At 61.7% G+C, this 22,737-nt stretch overlaps 2 protein-coding genes across 5 annotated transcripts in view; both read left to right on the forward strand.

Moving 5' to 3' along the window:
• Positions 1-22,737, forward strand: part of ARHGAP8 (Rho GTPase activating protein 8) — a 181,173-nt gene that overhangs the window by 106,972 nt on the left and 51,464 nt on the right. The window lies entirely within an intron of this gene.
• Positions 1-22,737, forward strand: part of PRR5 (proline rich 5) — a 47,166-nt gene that overhangs the window by 10,150 nt on the left and 14,279 nt on the right. For 3 of the 4 annotated variants that reach the window (XM_053919683.1, XM_053919682.1, XM_053919684.2), the window contains exons 2-3: positions 13,167-13,286; positions 22,028-22,108. In XM_053919683.1, coding sequence (XP_053775658.1) covers positions 13,177-13,286; positions 22,028-22,108 — 191 coding nt within the window. In that variant the 5' untranslated portion in view covers positions 13,167-13,176. Of the gene's footprint in view, positions 1-12,875; positions 13,287-22,027; positions 22,109-22,737 lie in introns of those variants that run through there. The other variant, XM_053919681.1, reaches the window with a different exon arrangement.

Genomic DNA, 22,737 nt, shown 5'->3' on the forward strand with positions numbered 1-22,737 from the left:
GGCAGGAGTGGCCGTGTGACATGTGTGGGCTCCGGGTCCCAGCTGGACTCAGGTCTCGGTCCTTCCATTCACCTGCTGCGCAACCTGGCGGTCAGTTCCCTCCTCTGGGCCTGATGGAGCTGCCTGGCACCCAGTGGGACCTTAGCGTTTGCTGCTTTTCTCATTCACTATCACAGCCCTGCTCGAGGGAGACCTGGCACGTCCCGCCCCCATGCGAGGCCTTGGTCTTCCCGTCTGTAAAATGGGCAGCTGAGCTGGAGGAACTCCAGGGGCCTTTGGGCCTGGCTTCCTGTGGGTGACAGCGGGGTGGGGAGGGCCTGGGGACAGGGTCGCCTGGCGTCCTTCCTGAGGCCACTAGACCACTTCCTCCTGCTCCTACTGTGTCAGCTTGGAAAGGAGGGCCAGGTGGTTTGTGTGAGATGTGCTTGTTTATCCTCTGTGGCAGCTCCCAAGTTTAGCGACAGGAGGGTGTGGGGCCCCTGACACGGGTGTGTGAGCGGGGAGAGTGAAGGAGGGCTGGAGGTCTCCAGGGCCACAGAGCCTGGGAGAAGTGCCCCTTCCCTCCAGGCCCCCCTGGGAGAGGGACCCTGCCGGGCTCCGTGCTCGCCCACCTCTCCCGACCCAGGAAGCCAGCCAGCCAGATTGCCACTGCTCTCCTGCTGGGGGCGCCGCCAGGGGAAGCGCCGAGTCTGCTGCTCTGCTCCTGCAGCTTCCCCGGCCCAGTCTGGAGGGCAGGGATGGCAGTACCTGCCTCAGACCGTATTGCAAGAGCCTGACTGTACAGAGACACCCTTCAGGCCTGTGCTTGGCTGTTAGAAAGCGCTTGTAATGTGATGCTTGTGCTTGTGTTATCGCTGTAATTGTAATAAGATGTACTGATTTGTTTTAAAAAAGGACATGCCAGGAAGTCCAGTATACATGTGAGATATGGACGGATTTTTTTGACTGAGCTTCCTAGCGGCAAGAGCAAAGAGGGAAAGAGGATGGCTCACTGGAGTCACAATGCCCTTAAGATGAAAACACAGCTTTTCCTCGTAATGGGATCCAAGGGGTGATTCTCCTAGGGGCTTCCACCAAGGGTCCCCGTGTAATAGGTTGACCACAGCATCCTCAGTTCCCCTGTGGCCTGGCTTGATCCAAACACCTGTCTGGAGCACATCCAGGCTCTCCTGACCGAAAGGGACAGGGAGTGGGGCATCCTCAGGGGGTCTGCGCACAAGACCCAGTGAGGCCTCAGAACCTGGAAGTTTCATATGTTACTTTCAAAGTCCATGAGGAGTTCACCTCGATCTGTAATAGATTCAAATGTGTCTAACTACAAAAGTAATGTTTTCCCTCCTCCACTGCGAATCTGTGGGGACCACAGATGCTCTACAGGTGGCCCGCGCTCATTCCTCAGCCCTTTAAGGGAGGTCCCTGGAAGCCATGCCCCTCTCCCCAGCAAAAGGCACGCTGGCCTTCAGGAATTATACCAACAATTTCGGAGGGACTCCAGGCCCCAGCTTGGCAGGCAGGCCCTGACCTAGGGTGACAGGGAACAGCGTACTTCCTCCTGGGCCTCGCTCTTGACTTTGATTCCTCCCAGCTGGGCTTCTGTTAAGCGGCAGGAGCAGAAACCTCCAATGCACCTTGAAGTGCGTCTGTTCAGGTGCAACCAATGTGACCCGGAGTCAGGCACCGGAGTCAGTGGGGACTTTCACGCAGACCGTGGGACTCCAAGGAAGGACAGGGAAGTCAAAGCAGAGACTGCAGACGCTCCCTTCCCCCGGCCCCTGTCCTCTCTCACAGCCCTAGGTACCCAGGAAGCAGGCTCTGCGGCGGCTCACGCCCTGAACCCTGGCTTCCCACGGGCACCGGGCTTCGTGGCATCTGTCCGTGTAAGGACAGCCAAACCTGTGAAGGAGTTTTACAAAAAGCATTTTTGTAAAAAATGAGGACACACCTGGGAGCGGGATCTCCACAGACAGAAAACTGCTTCCGAGACGGCAGTGTGCAGCCTCTTTTACGGGTTTGGAATTAAGGAGGGAAGGGAAGGGATGTTGTAGGAAGGCGGGAGAAAGCAAGGCAGGACCGGGAAGTGAAGGAGCGTTAGCAAGGTCTTGTGCTTGCTCGAGGGTGGTTCCTCCTCTGAGGGTCTGGAAAGAGGCGTTAGCCTAGGCGCACAGAGACCCTGGACAGGGCTGCTCGAGAGGAACATGAACCTTGTACCAAAGACGTTCTGCGCCTGGGGCGTGACTCCCCACCAGGACCTGCCTGGTTGGGACCCGTGACCAGGCCGCCCTACGCGGTGACTCTCGAAGGACCCTTTTCCAGCCACACGTCTTGCTCTATTCTAGTTTCCTCTCATGGCTTTGAATGATGTTAAGCAAATTCATCTCACAGCCTCTTTCCAGTCGCTTCTTGGCTGGAGCACTGGGGGACTTCAATGCCGACAGTTTGCCCTCCGCCCTCGTGGCGGCCCGACCCCTTGTGTGATGTGTCACTTGGGATCTTGAGTTCATTTTCAGCCTGGCTCTATCTGAGGGCACTGAGGAGGCCCGGCCTGGGGCCCCGCCTCCCACCCCGAAGCCTGGGGCCACTTCCCTGCTGTTCAGGTTTCCCCCCCAGAAGGTGACAGCAGAGTAGCCTGCGGCCACAGAGCCTCAGGGAACTCGGTGCTTTTTCCTGGCGACTTTCCTTCTCATCCGTCAGCAGAGCAAAGCATTCAAACCTGTAGAGAATTTTTGGTGAGTGGGTTGGGCGATGCCCCGGAGAATGGCAGTTCAGCACCTTATTTTCTGTGGCGCAGTCAGCGGAGGTGCCCTAAGGCGCTGCGTGAGGTCCCCTGGTGGCAGCTTAGCGGGGCGGGAGAAGCAACGCCGGGAAACCTCTGGGACCGGATGAAAGGTAGAACACAGACTTCTTTTACTTGGGTGGGGAAAGGAGAGGGAACACCCACCCGTTCACTTGGTAACGATGACTACGAGGGGGTAGTGGTCTCAGCTTGTGCCCCAAGGGTTTGGGGAAAAGGGAAGTTACTTTGACATTCCAAAGGTGTGTTATCATAGATGCAAAAAGACAACAGACAGGCTCCGGTAAGGTAGAGGTTGTCCTTTGTTACCGAAAACCACCACCTAGGACCGGACTACCCGCCCCGAACTGCTTTTAGTTAGGACGGTAAGTTCTCATTTTAGCCATCCTCTGTGGTTACTTGGGGTCTCAAGTGTGCGAGGCCTCCGGGCAGGCCTTCCCTGACCCGGTCGGGCTAACGTGTGGCCCCTTTCCTCCCGCATCGGTGTCCGTGGGCAGACCTTTCTCCCAGCTCCCCAGCCAGGAGGGGTGCGGCCCCCTGAGGCCCCTGCTGTGTGTGAGGAGCTCAGTTTCCTGTCCCGACACCCTGCTTGTTTGGGGCCTTGTCTCCTGACTGCTGGTTTTAACCTGTCTCAGCAACCCCTCCCTCCCTTCCGAGGCTGCCACGGACACGGGGAAAGTCAGCATTAGTGCTGCCGGTCGCTGCCAGACCCAACGAGCAGAGACAGGGGTTGAACCTTTATGGGCGCTTCATTCAGATACTGGCAATCTGAGAGGACGATGGGTTTGTACCCTAACAGACCCTCTTAAATTCAATTTTCCCCCCACCCTTTCTATACGAAGGAAAGTGTAGGTAAGGGGATTGGCATTAGGAGAAAAGGTAACCGGAGGAAAAGCTGCAGTGTACTTTCATCTGTGCCCTGGGCGGTGGACGCCTCGCCCTGGAGCACGATGGCTCAGATGCCACCCTGATGGCTTGCAGTCCGCCCAAGGCACAATGGTGGGACTGCTTGTGGCCTCCAGGAGTCAGGGTGGGTCCCACCTTCAGTTCCTGAAACCATAGAGTTTTACCTGCATTGATTACTAAGCTTATTAGCTCTCACCTGAAACTAAAATAATTCCAACATCTGAGCCCCCCATCAATGCCACTTAGAGTGCACTGGTAGAGTAGAATGACCGAGAATACAGATTCTGGCCCTGACGCGTGTGGCTCAGTTGATTCGGTGTCGGCTCGCAAAGTGAAGTGTCGCAGGTTCGATTCCCAGTCAGGGCACGTGCCTGGGTTGTGGGTTGGGTACCTGGTCAGGGTCACACTGATGTTTCTCGCGCTCTCTCCCTCTCTTTCCCTCTCTCTGAAAATAAACAAGTAATCTTAAGAAAAGCAAATACGGACTCTAGAGCCAGACTATCTGGGCTTGGGTCCCAGCCCCACCAGCTGGGAGGTTCACGCTCGGTTTCTCCATCTGTGAGGCAGAGGGTGGCGACTATGGGGGTCGCTGCACCGACGTACCAAACGTCCAAACCTGTAGAGAACGTTTATAACAGTTTATTTGAGCCAAACTGACCACATTGCGGTGGAGCAAGACCTTAAGTGCTCCTGGAAATAACAGTTTTGCTGTTTCTTTTCTGCACTTGGATGTAAGGAGGGAACGGAAGAAAGATTCCAAGAAGACAGGAGAAGTCCAGAGGGAGTAGGATTACAAACAAGGTTGAGTGCTTTCTTGAGGGTGTTTAGCCTGACTTCAAAGGGGTGTTAACCTAGATGCACAGAAGCAATGCACAGAGTTGCTTAAGGCGAAGATAAAAATCTTTTACTGGGGAAGCTTTAGGCCTGGGGCGGGACTGCCCTGGTGACCTGCCTGGTGAGGGCTTTATGGTCAGACCACCCTGCAAGGTTAGCCTTGTGCCGGCGCCCGTTGGGTCCACAGCTGCAGGGACAGAGGGCTCGGGGAGTCCAGGTGCTGAGACGTCGCTCTGGGTGTGCTGTGCGCGGTGCGAGCGTTACGCTGGCCTTTGCAACCATCGGTACTCCATATGGTGTAACTGCAGGAGTAATATTGTCTCAGTGATGGTGTGAACATCGTTAGCCTGGCCCCGGTGATGCTCCTCACTGTCCTACAAGCTCACTCGTGCATTCAGAAGATGTCCTTCTGAATGTTTCCTTCCAGCACATCTAGGAGGTAGTGTAGGAAGGAGCTCCCTGGTTGCATAGTTCCCAAACCGTCCACCTCGTGGCCTTTGAGCAGTCAATGCAAAGTCATCCAACCCTCCCCCACGGGCGCCGGCCTCTCGCCCAGCACTCTCGGGCCGGTGACGCTCCTGCTTCTCACTCTCCTGCGCAACTCAGGCGGTCACAGGGTCCGGAGGAATCCAGCTCGGCCACCTGCCAGCTCGGTGACTCACCTTCCCATCTGTGCAGGTCTCCGGCCCTGAGCTGCCGCCCTCAGGGCCAGGTGTGGTTTGGGAATTCCTGTCGGATCTTTGTGACGACTGTAGAGTCTGTCCCACCTATAGGTGGGGACGGTTTCTGCACAATCCGAACCTCAGGTCAAGTTTTGCAGCCCCTTGGACGGTGGGGGAGGTCTAGCAGTCGGGTAGGGGAGGGGCTGGACTTGACTCTAACAAGGACAAGTGGGGCTTGACCGCCAAGGGGCCGAGCGGGTTCCGTGGGGAGGGGAGTACTGAGAGGAAGCGTCTGGGGTCGGGGTTCTTGTGAGCTCATCAGAATCGTGGAGGCAGGCCAGGCGATAAGATCCTGAGTATGGGGACTTTTCCTAAACTGACCCAGTAAGGGTCTTGCTCGAACTGGATTCTACAACAAGGGGGAGGGGAGCCCAAGATGGGGCCTCATCAGCGCAGGCGCCGCACCAGCCAGGTGGAGGCCTCGGCTGTCAGTCCGTGTGCAGGGGCCTGTGCGTGCAGGAGCCACAGCCTCCTGAGAGCCGGGCTGGACAGGGAAGGGCATTGCTGTCCTGAGACCAAACACAAGGCAGAGGGCAGTGGCTGGGGGACTGTTAGCTGAGTTGGGTCCGGAGGAGAAAGGGCTGCCCGCTGGGGCCCAGCCAGGGCAGTGTGGGGCTGAGCCAGACCAGCTGGTGACCAGGGTGCTTGGGCCAGGCCCCTTCTCAGCATTTCCAAGCTGCGGGTACATTCAGAGCCTTGGGCTCACCCAGGGAGGAGGGGGTCAGGATTCTGTGGGGGTTCAGGACGAGTCACCCCAAAGAGGTGCCTCTGTGGTATGGGCGAAGTTTTGAGCTAAAAGCAACTTGAGCTGCGGGTTCAAGAGAAACTCCTGTGCTTCCCCTTAACTACCACGACCTGGAAGCAGGGCCTTGCTCGTAAGCAGAGAGTATCAGAGGTTGCCCTTTCTGACCGGCCTGTACGGTAAGGCAAACCACCAATCATGGGGCGCCTGCACTTCCCGACGTCCGGCAGCGACCAGAACCCCCACGGTGTCCCGCCTCGCACCCAGCTCGGAGGCGCCTCACGCACCCCGTTCCCTTCTGCCTCCAAGGCTGCCATGCTTGCTGGGGCTCTGGCTCCCTCATGCACGCAGGGCCCCCGTACACACGTATGTACACAGTAAACCTGGTTCTTTTCTCTTCCTACTGTCTCGTCTGTTTGATTATTAGACCAGCCAAAAGAACCTCGAGGGTGCGGTTTCTTCCTCTCCCACATTCTCATTTTTAGAGGAGGAAACTGAGGCGCAGTTAATTGAACAGCCCACATGGTCAGCTCTGAGCAGCGGAAGCCACAGTTCCGCCCAGGCCAGCTGCTTCACAGCCCACCCCCCAGCCCCACGCTGCCCTGCCTCCTGCTGTTATCAGAATCACTGAACCAGAGACCAGAGGGAGGGGCGGGGGCAGGCAGCCGGGCCCAGGGCAGAGCCTGGGTAAAGGCCCAAGTGGGAAGCAGGCAGTGAGTCTGGAGAACAAGCCATGGCTTTGTCTCCTGGCTGGGGGGTGGGGCGGTGAGCGAAAGGGGGCCCGGAGGGGCGGAGTGGGAGATGAAGCCGAAACGGAAGGGCTGGAAGGCTGTGCCCGGACTGCGGAGGGTCCTGGACGCCCAGCCCGGAAAGTTGGAGTTCATCCTGCGGGCAAAGGGCCTCGTGCGGGAGCCTCCATCCGAGCCCGTGGTGCAGGTCACGTGCGGGGGGCCAAGTGACTGCTAGCAGCAAGGTGCATTCCAGCCGCCTCAAAGGGGTGGCAGTGGGACAGTCCTGAGCCCTTAGAACTTGGGGGCCCAGGAAGCTTCGGGGACAGTGACAGGGCCTGTGCCTGCTGGCCCAGCAGAGGCGGAAAGGACAGCAGGGGAGCAGTACCTGCCTGGGCTTGAGGTGGAGAAGGTCCCAGCCTCCACCAGGAGGTGCCTGAACTCAGTCCACAACCCACCTTGGGGGAAGCCAGGGACCGGAACAGGGACCCTAGCATCCATCCTGGCCCTGCCCCTTGCCAGCCTGTGACCCTGCAGGTGACATCAGGATCTGGGATCTCCGTGTGCTGGCAGGGTCACAGTGGGGACACATGGGCCAGGCCGGCTGGGACAGGTACTCAGTAAGGGGTACCTCTTGCCCCCATGGGGAGATGGGGCCTCACCTGCCTGTCCTGAGAACCTCAGCCTCAGTTTCTCCTTCATTTAGCCTGTCCCTTCAAGGACTGAACTGCGTTCTTGCAGAAGTAGGGGTGGCAAAGGGAACACCCTCCCAAGTGGACACCCTCCTCTGAGAGCAAAGCCCTGGACTGGGCAGCGTCCAGGTGGCCTGATGCCCCCTCCTCGCCGGGCAGTTTGGGCTTCATTCACAAAGTCAGCAGCGCAGGCCAAGTTGTGATGCCACGCTGTCCTCCCCCGGCTGGATCTGCATGTGGGCTGCGACAGGGGTTCCCGCGTCGGGCCATCGGGGGGCACAGTGAGGGGGTGAGTGGGCAGGAAGCACTTCCTCAGGCCCCACCTCCCCACCAAGTCCCCCCATTGCCACTGGCTCCCTCCAATGCCTGGCCAGCGTGAGTTCTGAAATCCGAGGAAGTATCCCTTCTTTCCAAGGATCCTTCCAAGGAAAGGCTGCGGGCCAAGAAGGAGCCCCGGGGAGACCAAACCTGGCAGTCAGGGCCAGGCTGTCCATCTCTGCCCTGTGTGGCCTCAGTCTGCACGTCGGCCCTGTGTGGGGACGATCCCAGGGTCTGCCTCGCAGGGCCACTGCCAGTATTCAGGTCAGGAGATGCCCACGGAGCCCCGGCACTGGGTGGGCAGGGGCCGTGGCTGCGCGCGACGCCTCCGGCAGAAGCCCCTGTCCCAGGCAGGACTCCTGGAGCCTGTGCGTTCCGACCGGAGAGACCAGCTAGTGGAAGAGTGGTCTGTGAGCCCTGGGGCTGGCCTTTGCACACTCGGGCGGTGAGCCAGGGCCAGGGGAGAGCAGGCCCTGTGTGGGGGAAAGGCAGTGCCTTAAATCAGCATGAACAGGGTGGCTTACAACAGAAATGAGTTTCTCCTGGTCCTGGAGGCTGAAGTCTGAGGTCATGGGGTCAGGGGGCCATGCTTCCTTGTCTCCTTCAGCTGCTGGCGGCTGGCTGTCTGCACCCCTCCAGTCCCTGCCTCCCACCCCGAGTGGCTACCTTCCCTTTGTGTCTCCACCTGGCCTTCGTATCAGGGCGTCAGACACAGGGTTCAGGGCCCACCCTTCTCCAGTGTGATCTCCTCTCAACCCAATCACATCTGTGTCCAAATAAGGTCGAGTTCACAGGCAGGCAGGTTCGGACTTCAGCATGCGTTTGGGGACACAGCTCTACCCACAGCAGTAGAGCAGCGTGGATTCCCCGGGACTCAGCCCTGCAGGCAGATCGCCTTTTCTGTGTCCAACTCAACGTGCAGGCTGCACACCAGGCAGGCGGGGTGGCGTCCTCTGGGCAGGAGGCTGGAAGGGACGGGCACCTGGGTGGCGGCGGCCCAGTGCCCGCCCTGCCTCCGTCCGCGATGCTGATGAAAGTAAAGAAACTGCAGCTGCCGTTTGCTCAGGGCTGCTCTGTGCTGGGTCCCGGGAAGACACAAGCTGTCCTCGTTAGTGTGACAGCTGGCGTGCACCGTGATGGCACTAATGGTCTCGTCCCACCTCACCCCTCCTGGGACAGGTGTGTCCCCTTCCCTGTCCACCCCAGAATAGGGATGAGGGATGAGATGGGTCCCTGTGCCAAGCACACTGGTAAGCCCCGCCCTGGGTGTCCCCTGACCCAGGCATCCCCAGCCAGTAAGACAGACGGTTCCCAGTCAGCTGGGGGAGCGCCAGGCCTCCCCACCAGGGGGCAGGAGTGGCAGAGCCAGGGACAGTCTGTTCGCTCCGTGGGCCTGGCTCCAGCTCCCATGCAGACTTTGACATTCGCTTCCCGAGCCTCAGTTTCTCTGTCTGCAACCCTTGCCTGCCAGCCTTGTGTAGACTAGGTGAGGCAGAAGGACTCCAGGGGCCACCCTCTGCCCTGCCTCTCACCGGCCCCTTTGGGGATAGACGAACTCCCCCGACCCCCTTCACATACAGGTTGGAGGTACAGAGCTCGTGGACTCGGCCAGCTCGACCCGAGTCCCTGGTCCTGGTTCCACAGCTGCACTGACTCACTGCCGGCCCCCGGGCCCCAGGCTCTCCGGAGGTTGCTGAGCCCAGGGGACCAGACCCCTTCCCCACCCCAGATGCTCAGCAGCCATCATCATGCCGGCCCTGCCCCCAAAGATCCCGGCTCCCCGGTCCCCAGCAGGGGCCAGGCCCATCCCGCAGGCCCCAGCACTGCACCTGTGGACATGCAGTCCCTGGGCCAGCCCCTTGGTGCAGGCACAGGAATCAGAGACGCCAGGGTCACCGTCCCCAGCCACGTCTGTCCACAGGGTGCACGCAGCCTTTAAAGGGCCTTACGGGTTCTTGCCACTCAAACTCCCCTGCGGGAGGGAGGGAGGGAGGGAGGGGTCCCACCCTGGACCTCCTCCATCTTGCAGATGGGCAAACTGAGGCCCTCAGGGGCAGGGCCAGGTGGACCCCCGTTCTGGCCACCCAGCTGAGGGCTCCCTCTCCCATCAGAAGGGGATAGCGGAGTTTCACACGAGCTCCTGACACCCTGCTGGCTGGGGGACTTAGGGTCCCCGGGGGAGGAGAGCATGTGGTCGGTGCCATCAGGTCCCTCTGGCAGCTCTGAGGCCCAGGAATGGGTCCCCCTAGTCTCCTGTTCCTTTTGAAAGAGAGCGTTTCCCTTCCCCCAGTCTGAGGCACAGGCGGGCCCCGCCCAGAATCACCCCTCAATACAGCTGTTCAATCCCCCACCCTGTATCAGGCCTGGAAGTTCCCGGAAGCGAGCGTGGACCTGGTGGGCACCGGGAGCGCGGGCCTGCCTGCCTGCAGGGGCGGCAGCTCTGTGAGAACCATCACGTGAGGCCTCAGGCCCAAGAGGCCTGGTCATCTGATGCTTCTTGGGAAGCCAGAAATCAGGGTTTGCAAGTCGATCTCTGTGTGAAACCCTGGCTGCTTGCAGTTCTGGGTTGGGGTTTTCCCTCCACACTGCGGGCCGTGCAACACACGGCTGCCCCTGCTCCTCGGGGTTGTGGTGGCTTTGTCCCCTCCCGGCCTCTGTCTCAGAGTCTATGGCCCCGGAGGCTGGCCGCTCCCCTGGGCTGCCAACCCACCCCCGGCACCTACGTGCCCCTCACCACTGGTCACCAGCCCACCCTCTGCCGCAGCACCTTCCCCTGAGTCCCCGCTGCGCCTGGCCCTGGGCCGTGGGGCGAGGACTGCTTGGGCCACGGCTAATTCCATTCCCACAGACTGTTGTTGGCTTTTAAATCCCATTCCTACGTCTGGAATTCCCTGCCGGCCACCTGTCCCAGACCCTGCTGCAGCCCTAGCCCCCTCTCCACCCAGACGCCCTCCTGACCACCCCTCTCCCTCTCCTCCCCTCCTCCTGCCTCCCCTATCCTCTGAGTTTCTTATCTGAGCAGTACAGCCTCCTCCACCGGCCGGCCCCTCCCACGCCAGTGTGCCCGGCAAACAAAGCCAGCCCTCTGCCTGGAGCCCGCCTGCAGCGTGGGAAAGCTTCTTCCACCTGGCACCACCCAGTCTGCTCTGCCGAGCCTCACGGGGGACAGTTACTCACCTTTCCCTAAGCGTTTGCGCCCATCTGCCCGATCGCCTCTTCCTGGGAGAGAGGTGTTTCTCCAGCCATTCCCCCAAACACTGTAGCGTGTCTACTGTGTTGGGGCACGCTGATGTAGAAGTCACCAGAGTCTGGCTTATGGCAGAGGATGAAAAAGCCACCGAGTGACAGAGGACAGTTTCTGAGCCAAGCCCAGGGTGAAGAGTCGGAGAAGGGGAGGCACCTTCGCAGTGGCCCCAGGAGAGCAATCAGGAGGCGTCTGCTGACCCCTCCTCCGCTCTGCCTGGGGAGATGGAGGGAGCAGAATCCATAGATGTTTCTAAAGGGGTGAGAAACCACCAGGGGCTTGATGGGGTGAAGGTGAGGCAGGGGCGGTCTGTGAGGTCACATGGGTCCCAGCCTTGGGGATGGCAGCTCTGGGAGCCCAAAGTGTCCACACCCTCAGTTTTGAGCGCAGGGTCACGGGGTCTGTTGACCATGACTCTGCACCCTTAGGATGAGGGTAGCGTCCGTCACATAGTAGGTGCTCAGGAAACGCTGGTTGATTTGAACTGGACCATGTCTCCTCATGAAGCTCTTGTGCACCTAAGAGCTTTGGGCGGCTGGGCTCAGCTGCCCAGCCGGGCCTTGGCAAACCCCGTCCCCTGCCTGCTTCACGCTGAGGTCCAGGTTTCTGTCTCTGAGTGGGAACGACATCGCCCCACACTGCGTCACACCGAGCTGGCTCCCAGGCACCCATACCCCACCCCCGCCCCCGTGGTAGGGAACCTCTTTCCCAGGGAGCAGGTGCTTTAGCTCCACCATCGAGGGCACACACTCTGGGATAGGGGACCCAGTGGCCTCTGGGCCTCAGTTTCCCTCTTCTGTACAACACTGGTGTGGGGGGCTCTCGGGGCATCCTTCTCAGGCTGAGGCTCTAGGATCAGCCCCCCTCTCGGCACTGGTCCACACAGACAGCATTGATGGGAGGCCATGGGGCTAGGGCTCTGGCGGCACCAGGGCAGCGATGCTGTCTTGCTGTCTGATGGCAGCAGCAGGGGTGGGCGTGGGGGGGCCCTGTGGCAATCCCAGAAGCGGGGCAGGGCTCCGGAGGCCTGGGTGGTTAGACCCAGCTTTGCCATTTGCTGCCTGTATGACATTGGGCACATGACTTCCCTCTCTGAGCCTCTGTTCCTCAACCGGAGGAAACTCCTAACTCCTAGAGGGAGACGGGCCTGAGATCAGGCATCTTGAGGTGCCATGCAAATGTGGCCTGGGGCTCCCTTCCACGGGATCACTCTTCACCAGCCATGGCGTCTTAGGGGACCCACTTGTTTTTATCGACCCAGAGACCTGGGGTGGGAGCGGTAGCAACAGCTTGGCAGGTCTCTGCGCTGGGGAGGCCACCCCTGATTCTCCCAACCCCCCAATCTGGCAACCCCTCCAGTCCCAGGCTGGAGGACACAGTGTAGAGTAGCCAGGGTGGGTGGGGTCGTGGCCTGCAGCACCCCAGGGGGCTGACGGCTCTGATTCGGTTTTTCTGAGAACCATGGAGACGCCCGTGTCCAGGTGGCGGGATGTTGAGGGATCTGTGTGAACACAGCCTTGTGAGGAGGGACGCGAAGGAGGGGGGTGACTTTGGTTGAGGCATTGCAGAGGAGGGGATTTTGGGGGTGGGGGAACAGGAGTCTCGGAACATCCTGTGGATGTGTCTGCAGTGGCGGGGCGGGGCGGGAGCTAGGGGTTGTTGGTTGTTCCTACCGTGCGTATCGGTTTCCAATGGGCAGGTGTGGGCTCTAGAAGAGCGCGATGGCTCTGGTTGGACCGCGGCAGGGCTGGCCCAGGGGGTTTAAGGCAGAGGTGCGGGCTTTGCCCCCAGCTCGTGGCCCCGCCTCGGCTTCTCACAGCCCCGCCCCCTTTCCAGTTCCACTCGGGGCCTCCCCTGCTCCGCCCCCGGCCTCAAGCCCTGCCCCTGGCCACGCCCCCGGCCTCTGTTTGCGCCGGGTCCGTGCTGCCCGCCGCACTCCAGACACTCCACGCTGCAGCGGCTCCGAGCAATGATTAACCCGGAGGGCCGGCCCGCGCCGGGCCCGGGGCGGAGGCCTGGGGCCGGGGCGGGACCCCGAAGGGCCTCTCGGCTTCCTGCTCTCTCTCAAGTTTCCTCGTAGAGAACGCAGCGCCGGCCAGGGCCCGCGGCGTGGCGTGGCGCAGGGCGCGGCGCCGGTCGCGCGTGGGCGCGGAGCGGGCCACTGGGGTCACCATGAGGACTCTTCGCAGGTTGAAGTTCATGAGTTCGCCCAGCCTCAGTGACTTGGGCAAGAGAGAGCCGGCCGCCGCCTCCGCGGACGAGCGGGGCACGCAGCAGCGCCGGGCCTGCGCCAACGCCACCTGGAACAGGTAAGGCCGCACCCTCCCGGCCCGCCTGTGGGCCCGGGGCCCCAGAGCCGGAGGAGGGGGCGCCCTCGAGCCGGTCTGCGGTAGAGGGCGGGCCCCCTGCGAGGAGTGGAGCCGTGGGCTCCGCGGCACTTCACTATTTGCAAGAACTTGCTCCGCCTGAGTTGTACGGACTGGGAGGGAAGTTTAGTGCAACGTGTTTCTGGAACGGAGGGACGAGACCGCGGGCCCCGGGCTGGTCCCGAAGCGCCTGGCTCGTGGGTGGCGGGGTGGGCGGCGCCGCGTGCCAGCCTCCCGCGGGTGGTCTTCCCACGTCCCCCATCCAGTGCTCATGGCAACCTGGGAGGTAATACAGCAGGAAGTATTTTTCCCATTTCGCAGATGAGCAGATGAGCCTCGCGGGCGCAGTCGGTAGGTTGCTGCTGCGCTTCCTGCCTCTGCATTAAAGTCGGGGGCGGGCGGGTGGTTTTCCCTCGAGCGGCCCCCTGTCCTCCCAGCTGTCCGCAGGGGTGCAGCAGCTGCCCCGCATTCCTTAGCCGATCCTCCTCCAGGGGCCGTTCCCAGACAGTCAGGGGCGTGGGAAGCATCCCCCCACCCCCCCACCAGCTTTGTTTGAAGGGCAGGGCTGGGATCCGGAAAAGAGACGGTTTATTTAGTGAGATTCCCCAGCGTGTCTGCTCATTGGCCCTTTTCAAAAATAGATATTTCCACCAAAAGGCAACTGGGAGGGGAGGGGAAGAGAGTGAGGCGGGCTGTTTAGGGGGGGCTGTGGGTGCTGTTCCCCCACCACACACACCTGGCAGTGAAATCTTGCCAGATGCTCCTCGGGCTGTGGTGTTGGCCAGACTTCACGAGCATCGTGGTGGGCACGGGGCTGCCAGCCGGGGACCCTCCCGTCTGTGCACCCAGCGAGACCCGGCCGGCCGTCTGCTCGTCTTCAGCCCCCTGCCGAGTTGCACACTGTTCGAGGGCCGGGACGTTTCTGCCCAGGTTCCCTGTCTGTCTCTGTGCTGCACATTCCTCCTTACAGGACCCACGAGGGGCCGCGAGAGAAGCGCTCTGGGGGCTCTCGCACACTCTTACAGCTGTGCCCTCCTCCCGCAGGACTGAGAGAGGAGCAGCCTTCCTTCTCCTGTCTCTGCTGTGGTTTAGTGGAAGGCGCCCAAGAGTCCCAGTTCAAATCCCTGCTCTGCCTCTTCCCTGCTGTGTGGCCTTGAAAGAGTCCCGTACCCTTTCTGGTCCTCAGTTTCCTTACCCATAAAATGGGCTAACAAGAGTACCTCCCTCCCGCCAGGGCTGTTGCGGGGATTCGGTGTGAAAATGGGTAGTGAAGCACAGTGCCTGGCAGTGGGTCCTCTGTAACTCACGACTCAGGCCCCAACTCAGGTCGGGTGGGCCTGGAGGGGTGGGGTTTGGGGGGGGCTCCTCGGAGTCTGCTGGGGGTCCCCCAAACAGAGGTGGGGGCACCCTAGGCCCCACTCTGAGTCTTCCAGGAGGGACCGCCTGGATCTCCCAGCCGCCTTTTACTTCAGGGAGCTGTGGAACTCCAGTTCTGGGCTGTGCCTGGGCCCGGCGGGCTGCCGAGGAGCACACCCCTCCCTACAGCTAGCACCCACAGCCTGCCCCCACAGGCTCCCGGTCAGCTCCCCCACCGGCCCGCACTCCTGCAACGGGCCAGGCCCCTTCGTGTCCCTTGGCTCACTGCGCTACCATTGTAGCCCAGGGAGAGAGAGACTACTACCACCTCTGCCCCTAGGTGAGAGGTGCGGGGGGCGGGGGGGACGCAGAGCCCCAGGAGACCTGCCCACGTAGGCCGTGGCAGGGCCAGAGCCCTGCTGTCTCCTCCCCAGGCCGAGGGTGGTCTGAGCCAAGCAGGCAGCAAAGTGCCTTCTGCCAGGCCCCCGAGTGGCAGTGGTGGGGGCCAGGGCCCCTTCTGGTCTCCGCAGTGCCCCCGCCAGGCCCACAGGACAACAGCCTTGTCTGTGCCGGAACAGTCTGCGCAGGTCCTCCTTGCTGAGCGGAGTCTGAGGTGCACCGCCTTTTCTCCGTGTGGCCACACTGGTGTCCCGGGGCCACCGTAACCCACCACCACAACCTGGGTGACTTGCAGCAACAGGTTTATTCTCTCGTGGTTCCAGAGCCCGAAGTCCAACATCAAGGTGTTGGCGGGCTGTGCTCCCCCCACCTCTACCAGTTCTCGGTGGACCCTCGACTGGTGGCCAAGTCACTCCATCCTCTGCCTCCATCTTCCCTTGGCCTCTCCTCCGCGTCTCTGTGTGCAAACCCCCTCTCCTCTCTCATAAAGATGCCAGCCATTGATTTAGGGCCCGCCCTGGATCCGGGGTGACCATCTGAAGGTCCTGAACTGATGGCATCTGCAAAGGCCGTTTCCAAATGAGATCTGAGATTTCGGGTGGGCATGGCTTTCTAGAGGACACTGTTCAACCCACTACAGTGACCCTGGGCACCCCCCCCCCAAATTCCCTGTGCCTCTTTCCTCATCTGGACATGGGGCATGGGCAAAAAAAAAAACCCAAAACAAACATAGCTTGTTCTTGCAAGAAGAGAATTCATACATTCACTTAGCCATTCATTCATTCATTCATTCAGGTATTCACTCCCGGGGGCGTAGAGTCAGCAAAGAGCCAACAGCGTCCCAGAGCTTCGAGTCGGCAGGGGAGTCCTGAAATAAATAGGACATAAGCAAACCAGTCAGGGGATCGCAGGCCGGCTTCAGTGCTGGGAAGGAGGCAAACACGGGGTATCCACATGCAGACCACACGCAGCCAGCAGCCCATGTTCTGTTCTCGTGGATCCCGTGGGTGTGCAGGAAACATTTGAGCGAGTGGTGGGTGCCAGGATGGCCCCTCCTGGGCTGCCCTTGCAAACCGTGGACTAGAACTGTCAGGAGGTGCAGGGTCAGACAGGTTTCTCCCCTGTGCCAAGCCCAGGGCAGGGGCTGCAGAGGCTGGGGCGTGGGGGAGGATTAGAAGGCTCACCTGCCAATCCCACCTGGAGTCCCTCCCCAAGGCCTAGACCCATGTGCGTGAGGCCTCCAGGTCCATGAAGGTCATGTTCTGAGATGCAGGTGGAGGGAGTGCCCCAGACCCCAACACGGGTCCCCTGCACCTGCGTTTGGGTCACGGGGTGCTCACGATTCTGGCACCCCACTTGCCAGGCCTGCATCTGCCCAAATGATTGAGGTTTGGAGAGCCCTGTGCCCACCCCGCCTAGATGTTAGAATGGAGGCGCCCAGCCAGGCAGGAGCCGGGGGGAGGGTGCTCCCCTGTGTTGCCGGTGACACTTGTCACTCTGCCCACAAACTCGCTTCCAAAGCCGGGTGACTGTCTTTAGCGTACAGGGCGAAGTGGGTTTTGGGGGTGAGCTGGAGTCTGCCCCCCATCCTGGAGGGTCCCTGGCCCGACCCCTGCAGAGTGTTCCCCTCCCTGATCTCAGCAATGCTGAGCAGCCATCACACCCTGTGTCCAAGAAGGTGCCGCTCCGCTCTGGCCAAACTCAGGTGGGAGGAGTTTTTTTCATCCCAGGAATAACTCCAGGTACTTCTCCCGACCCCCACCCTGCAGAGGAGGCTCAGAGAGTCCCAAGGACCACCCGGGTCTCACTCCAAAGCCTGTACTTCTGCACCATGGGGGTCTCTGGGGGGCCAGAGGAAGCTGGTTGAGGCCTCCCAGGTGACTAGTTGCTTGAGAGCGGGGTTGGAGGCCAGGGAGGGCCTGTGGACCCCCACCTCCTTGCTTGCTCCAGCCAGACCCTAGATCCGGAGCCCTGCCCCTCTGAGGCAGTCCACACGTGGTCAGCAGAATAATAGTCCCCAAATACGCCCGCATCCCGATTCCCCAGAACCTGAGACTAGTAGTATTGTAAGGCAAAGGGGGCTTTTCAAATGTGACTGAGCTAAGGGTCTTTGGATGGGGAGATGATGCAGGCGCTGGTGTCCTCCTCACAAGGCCTCTGTGAGAGGGAGGCCCAGGGCAGAAGCAGAGAAGCTGGGGATGGAGGGAGGGGCCCGAGAGCCCAGGAGTACAGGCGCCTCTCCCAGCTGGGCAAGGCTGTCGGTTCTGCCCTGGGGCCTGCAGAAGGGGCCGGTCCACCCACGCCCTGGCTTTAGTCCTGTGACACTGACCTAGACTTCTCAGCCTTCAAGACTCCAGGAACACAGCTCGGGCTTGTTGTAAGCCACCAGGCTGGTGGTCTTGTGATACAGCAGCTACAGGACAGCCATACTCTGGGCTCAGAAGGTGGAATGTGAGGCCCGGGCAGCCATGGGAAGACACGGGCATGCCACTGTCCCCTCTGCAGCCTGTCAAGATGGAGAGGGTCAGGGCCCGAGCAGGTGCCTGCCTACCTGGGCAGGTGGGCCTTTGAGAAGTTCCCCGAGCCCTTGCCTTCAGTGAATGTGGGCGGGGCCCCTCCTGCTCAGCGGGGAACTCTGGGGTGGGGGATTTGAAGCCAGGTGGAGCAAAGCCAGGGTATGAGTAGTACCTGTTTGCTGAGGAGCAGGTAAACCTGCCCACGGGTGGTTCTCACCCCTACTTTCCAGGGGGTCAGATTGGGGTCTAAATTGGGGTAGGATTGGGTTCTGAGACACCTGCCTCCCAGTGCCTTTCACCTGGGCATGCAGAAAAGGCTGGGTGGTCCTGCCACTTAACTTCTGGGGGCTGGGACACTGGGGCTCCGGTCACCCTTGGATGGGCAGGGCAGGGAGAAGGGTAGAGCCCCGGCAGCCTGAAGTGGGAGCCAGGGTGGGCACTAACCAGCCCAGGTGGCATCAGGAAGATCCTAAAGGGACCCGTGGGGACCCAGTGGTGCCCAGCACCCCTGCCTGCCTCCGCCCACCCGTTCAGCCCTTCCCTTGGGCCACTGGCTGGGTGTCGGGTCCTGAGAGGATCCAGGTCTCAACACTAGTCAGAGGGGCCTGAGGAAGAACCAGCCCTGCCCAGGGCCTGGTCGGCCCTCTGGGGGCACCGGACAGTGAGAAGGACGTCCGCAGGGGCCCCCGGAGGCCCGGTCCAGAGCGGGGTGGGGGCCCGAGGAAGGACAGGGCTCTCTACCTCCAGGGGTCCCCGAGTGTCCATCGGGCTGACCCACCAGAGGCAAGGCAAGAGGCTTTGGGTGGGCCCCCACCCACTTGCTCTCTGCTGGGCAGGTGTACGCAACACTGAGCGGGGCGATGCCGTGGTCCCGGAGCTCACAGCCGCACGCTGGCCTCAGCCCGGGCCGGGGTGGCCACAGGCAGGTGCCCCCAGGTCCCCAATTAGCCTTTCCTCCCAGCCTCGCCACAGCCCCCAAGGTGGGACAGTCCTGGGCAGGCCTGTCCCAGCAGCCTCAGTGGCCAATCTCAGCTCCATCCTGGGTGCCCTGGAGCCTCCCTGAGGACCCTGCACTTGTGCCCGGTGCCCACCCAGTGCTCCAGCAAGAGAGTCTGGGGCTTGGCCCCGCCTCCTGTCTCCCTCCGTGGGATCTGGAAGGACAGGCCCCCGTGCAGGCAGGGGCTGCCCAATGAGAGGAGGGGGTGATGGGTCAGGGTCTCTCCTGGAAGCTCCCCAAAGGCTGCCTGCAGTTTCCCAGGGACCATGGCCCTGCCCCCGGCTGGGCCTGCCCACCTCTGGTCTAGGCGTCCACGGGCAGGAACAGCTGGGGTTTCACTTCTATTCTGGGGGGGCGATAAGTCACATGAGGTCCTTTCACCCTCTCCGCCCTTCCTCTCTCCCCCAGTGGCCGCAGCGAGGCTTTCTTGTTTACCCAACTTGGTCTTTGGAAAGAACATGGAACCTCAGCTGGAGAGAAACGGGAAGGATCTGGGCCCTGCCTGTCCCCGCCACCCCAACCCCTACCACCACGTTTGGGCGGGGCGGGGTGGGGGTTGGGGCACCGTGGGCCTGGGGCTCCAGGCTGGCGATAAAGCTGTGTGACTGTGGGCCGACCCTCCGCCTCTCGGAGCCTCAGTGTTCTGTGGCCTGGGTATGACAGTTCCCACCTCGTGTCGTGGTCAGAAGGAAGGCATTGAGAAAACCACAGAGCAGATGGCTGAGCTGGGGTGGCTGCTTCTGGGGTCACGCCCCTCCCGAGAGTCACTGCTGACCCACACCACGACAAACAGCCCGCAGGGCACTGCCTGCTGCCCACAGCGCCTCCTTTAGGGGCTCTAATGACGAGCCCGTTGTGCGGATGGGGACCCGGAGCCACAGCTGCTCAGGGTCCTCGTCTGAGGCATAGAGCCGGGGAGCCCACGGCCGGGATCCAAACCCACACCCACCCCTGAGCCTGCCTGGGTGGGGGCTGGAGGGGGCAGTCGGGGCGGGGGGTACTCAGACAGCATGCAGGGTGTTCACTGGGTCGCTGGGTCACAGACAGACCCTCCGTGAGCGACCTCAGCTGCCCCAGTGCCAGATTGGGGGTGGAGACTAAAGAGCAAACCAAACAGCCCTCCCTTCGCCAAAAAGCAGAGGGGCTGAATACCTGCCCCGCACAGGTTCAAGGGAGGAGAGCCCCAGACTCCTGGGTGGTCGGGAAGGCTTGAGGAGGGAGGTGGGTGGAAGGCCAGCTTCCAGACCAGGGAGCAGTGAGGACGAGGGCCGTGAGTCAGGAGGGGAGGTGGTGCAAGAGCCACAGAGTGGCCAGACCCCCTGAGGGGTCCAGACTGCCAGCCTTGCCATTCAAACCCATGTGGTGTAGCATCAGCTCTTGCGGGGGGCGGGGCGTGGGGGTGGTGGTTGTGGAACCAGAGTGGGCTGGAGTCCCTGGGGAAGGGTTAAAGGGAGGACAGGAAGGGTGCAGAGAGGCTGGTAAGAGTAGGTCCCTGAGAGCAGCCGGGCCAGGCCTGGTGGGTCACCGAGGCCTCAAGGTCCCGAGCCCCACCCCTCCCACCACCCCTAGGCAGACAGGGCTGGGTGGGGCCACCCCTGCATCTGTCTGCCCCTGGCCCCGCATCATCCCCCAAGGCGGAGAGAGTGTTCCCAGCTGTCAGGATTCCAGGGGGCAGCCGCAGTAGGACAGCTGGCTTCCCAGTGGCCACCGACTTCCCGTCGGATTCTCATCTTTTCTTAGTGCAGATGGGGAGCCGGATCTGCCCGGGGCTGGTAACAGGCGGACACGATCCCAGCCGAGGCTGAGGCAGGCCTGCACGTGACCCCTCCCACAGACAGGGACCACATAGAGGGTGTGTCCCTGGACATGTGAATAAGCAGCATTCCAGTGTCAGGCCCCTGAGGAGCCAGACACCCTGGGTCAGGGGACAGGTGTCCAGTGTGGCCACGGCCTCTGGCTCAGCCGGGGCCAGCTGTGGAAACTGGGCATGTCCCCACACTGCCCAGACCCTCCTTCACCTACCTGTGCCGTGGGGCCCTGAGGGCACTGGGCCTCTGAGCCTCGGTCTCCTTATCCAAGAAGCAGGCAGCCAGTCCCCTGTTGCTGGGAAGGGTGGAGCTGGGGGAGGCAGACAAGGACAGCAGGCACTCTGGCCACTGCCTGCCCTGGGTGACCAGCAGCATGTGTCCAGCTGTCCCCTGTACCCTGAGAGTCATGCAGGCAGCGTGAGGTGGTGAACCTCAGGGAACAGCAGCCAGGTGCTGGGTGTGGGGGGGGTGGCGGGACCTGGGTGTCACCCTTGGGAGTGGGTGGCCAGTGGGAGGGACTAACAGGAAAGTGAATCAGCAAAGTGGTGGGACACAAGTCTGCACAGAATGGGGAAGGCATCAGGAGGGCTTCCTGGAGGCAGTGGCCTCTGAGTGGAGGCTCTGATATGACTAGCTGCTTGTCTAGGCAACAGGAAGGAGAGGGCCCTCCAGGCAGAAGGGGCAGTGGGTACAGAGACCCAGAGGTGTGGCACCCCTGACAGGCCCTGCATTCTAGGGGATTAGAGTGTGGGGTGCCCAGGAGTGCAGGGAAGGGGTGCTTCCGAGGAGCCTCAAATGGGCAGTGGGTACAGTGCGGAGGCTAGCGGGCGTAATCAGAGGTCCAGGCGGGGAGGAGGGGTGCTGGGGAGATCCAGGAGGCAGGGCCAATAGGGTTTGGAGGGTGAGGGTGAGGATGAACTTGACCAGGTACGCACCGAGCTGCACTGTGAGCCAGGTGCTATCCTGCGGCCGTGAGCAGCACAGGGCCCGTGCTCTCTCGCTTGGTAAAGGTGGCAGAGACAAGCTGACCTCACAAATCACACGTAAGCGTGCAGCTCCACGCTAACGGGTGCTGCCAAAGCAGACAGCCGCCTGTGATTTGAAGGAAGGAACCAGACAGAAGGAAGAGGGGGAGGACCTGCGGGCAGCTTCCCCTGCAGGGCCGGTGCAGGGCATGGCCCCTGGTGCTCGGAGGCGGGAGCAGCAGGGGCCGGCTCGGGGCCACCGAGAAGCCCAGGGTTTCAAAGTCAGTGGTCTTGGATCCTTTGGGGCCATCAGGAGGTGGCCCTAGTCTCTGGCCTGGGCTTAGAGGGTCTGAGAGGACAGGAAGGGAAGCACAGTGTGTCTGGGGGATACGGGACATCCTGGAGAGGTGACCAGGAGACGCCTGGGGCACGGGGGAGGCTGGGGGTGCAGGGTCTGGGGGCTGAGGTGGGAACCAAGGGTCCCACGGGGACGATCGATCCCTGCTCTCACGGCGTCTTGCCTCTGACCGGGCCCTTCCTGTTGCTCGGCCAAGCAGGGAGAGCAGGGCGAAGGGAGGTCTGGGGGAGGCGGGGAGGGGTCCTGGGGCATCTGGACACAGTGCTCCTCTCTCCCCACCCGCAGCATCCACAACGGGGTGATCGCCGTCTTCCAGCGCAAGGGGCTGCCCGATCAGGAGCTGTTTACCCTCAACGAAGGTGTCCGGTGAGTGGCCGCCCTGCCCCGTCCCCACGCAGGCCTGTGAGAAGGAGGGAGGGCTGTGCCAGGATGGGAGGCCCGGCCAGGCCCCTGGTCCACCAGCCCCACCAGAGACTGTGCCCTGAGAGCTGCAGTCCGCAGTGACCACCACGTGGACCCCATTACGTGGCTCTTGGGCCTGGGGCGCCTTCGCCACCAGCCCTCTTGAAGACGTCTTTCCAGGAGAAACAGGGTGGGACCTGACGTGGGTCCAGAAAACGCCCACATTCCCCACTGGTGTTGAGTGTCAGGAAAGACATTTATTCTGTTAAAGAGGAAGGACCCACCTGCCTAATGACGGGGGTGTCGTTCCCGGAAAAGCGATTACAGCCGGCGCTTGCCCCTCATTTCCTGTGAGTGCCTGAGGCATGAACACTTGGCAAGGAGCCCCCTCGAGGGCCCAGCTTCGGCCTGGAGGGAATCTTCGAGGCCTCCGGGACATGCTGTGTAGTAGGAGGTGGCCAACGCTCAGAGAGGGCGAGAGCCTTGCTCAGGGTCACACAGCTGCTGCAAGGAGGCGTGGGCTGCCTCTGAGCTGCTCCCCTTCCACCAGGGTAAAACGAGACAGCAGTGCTTCTCATCAGCTCCAGGCGGGA

This window comes from Desmodus rotundus, chromosome 3, assembly GCF_022682495.2.
Source record: "Desmodus rotundus isolate HL8 chromosome 3, HLdesRot8A.1, whole genome shotgun sequence".
Taxonomy (NCBI): domain Eukaryota; kingdom Metazoa; phylum Chordata; class Mammalia; order Chiroptera; family Phyllostomidae; genus Desmodus; species Desmodus rotundus.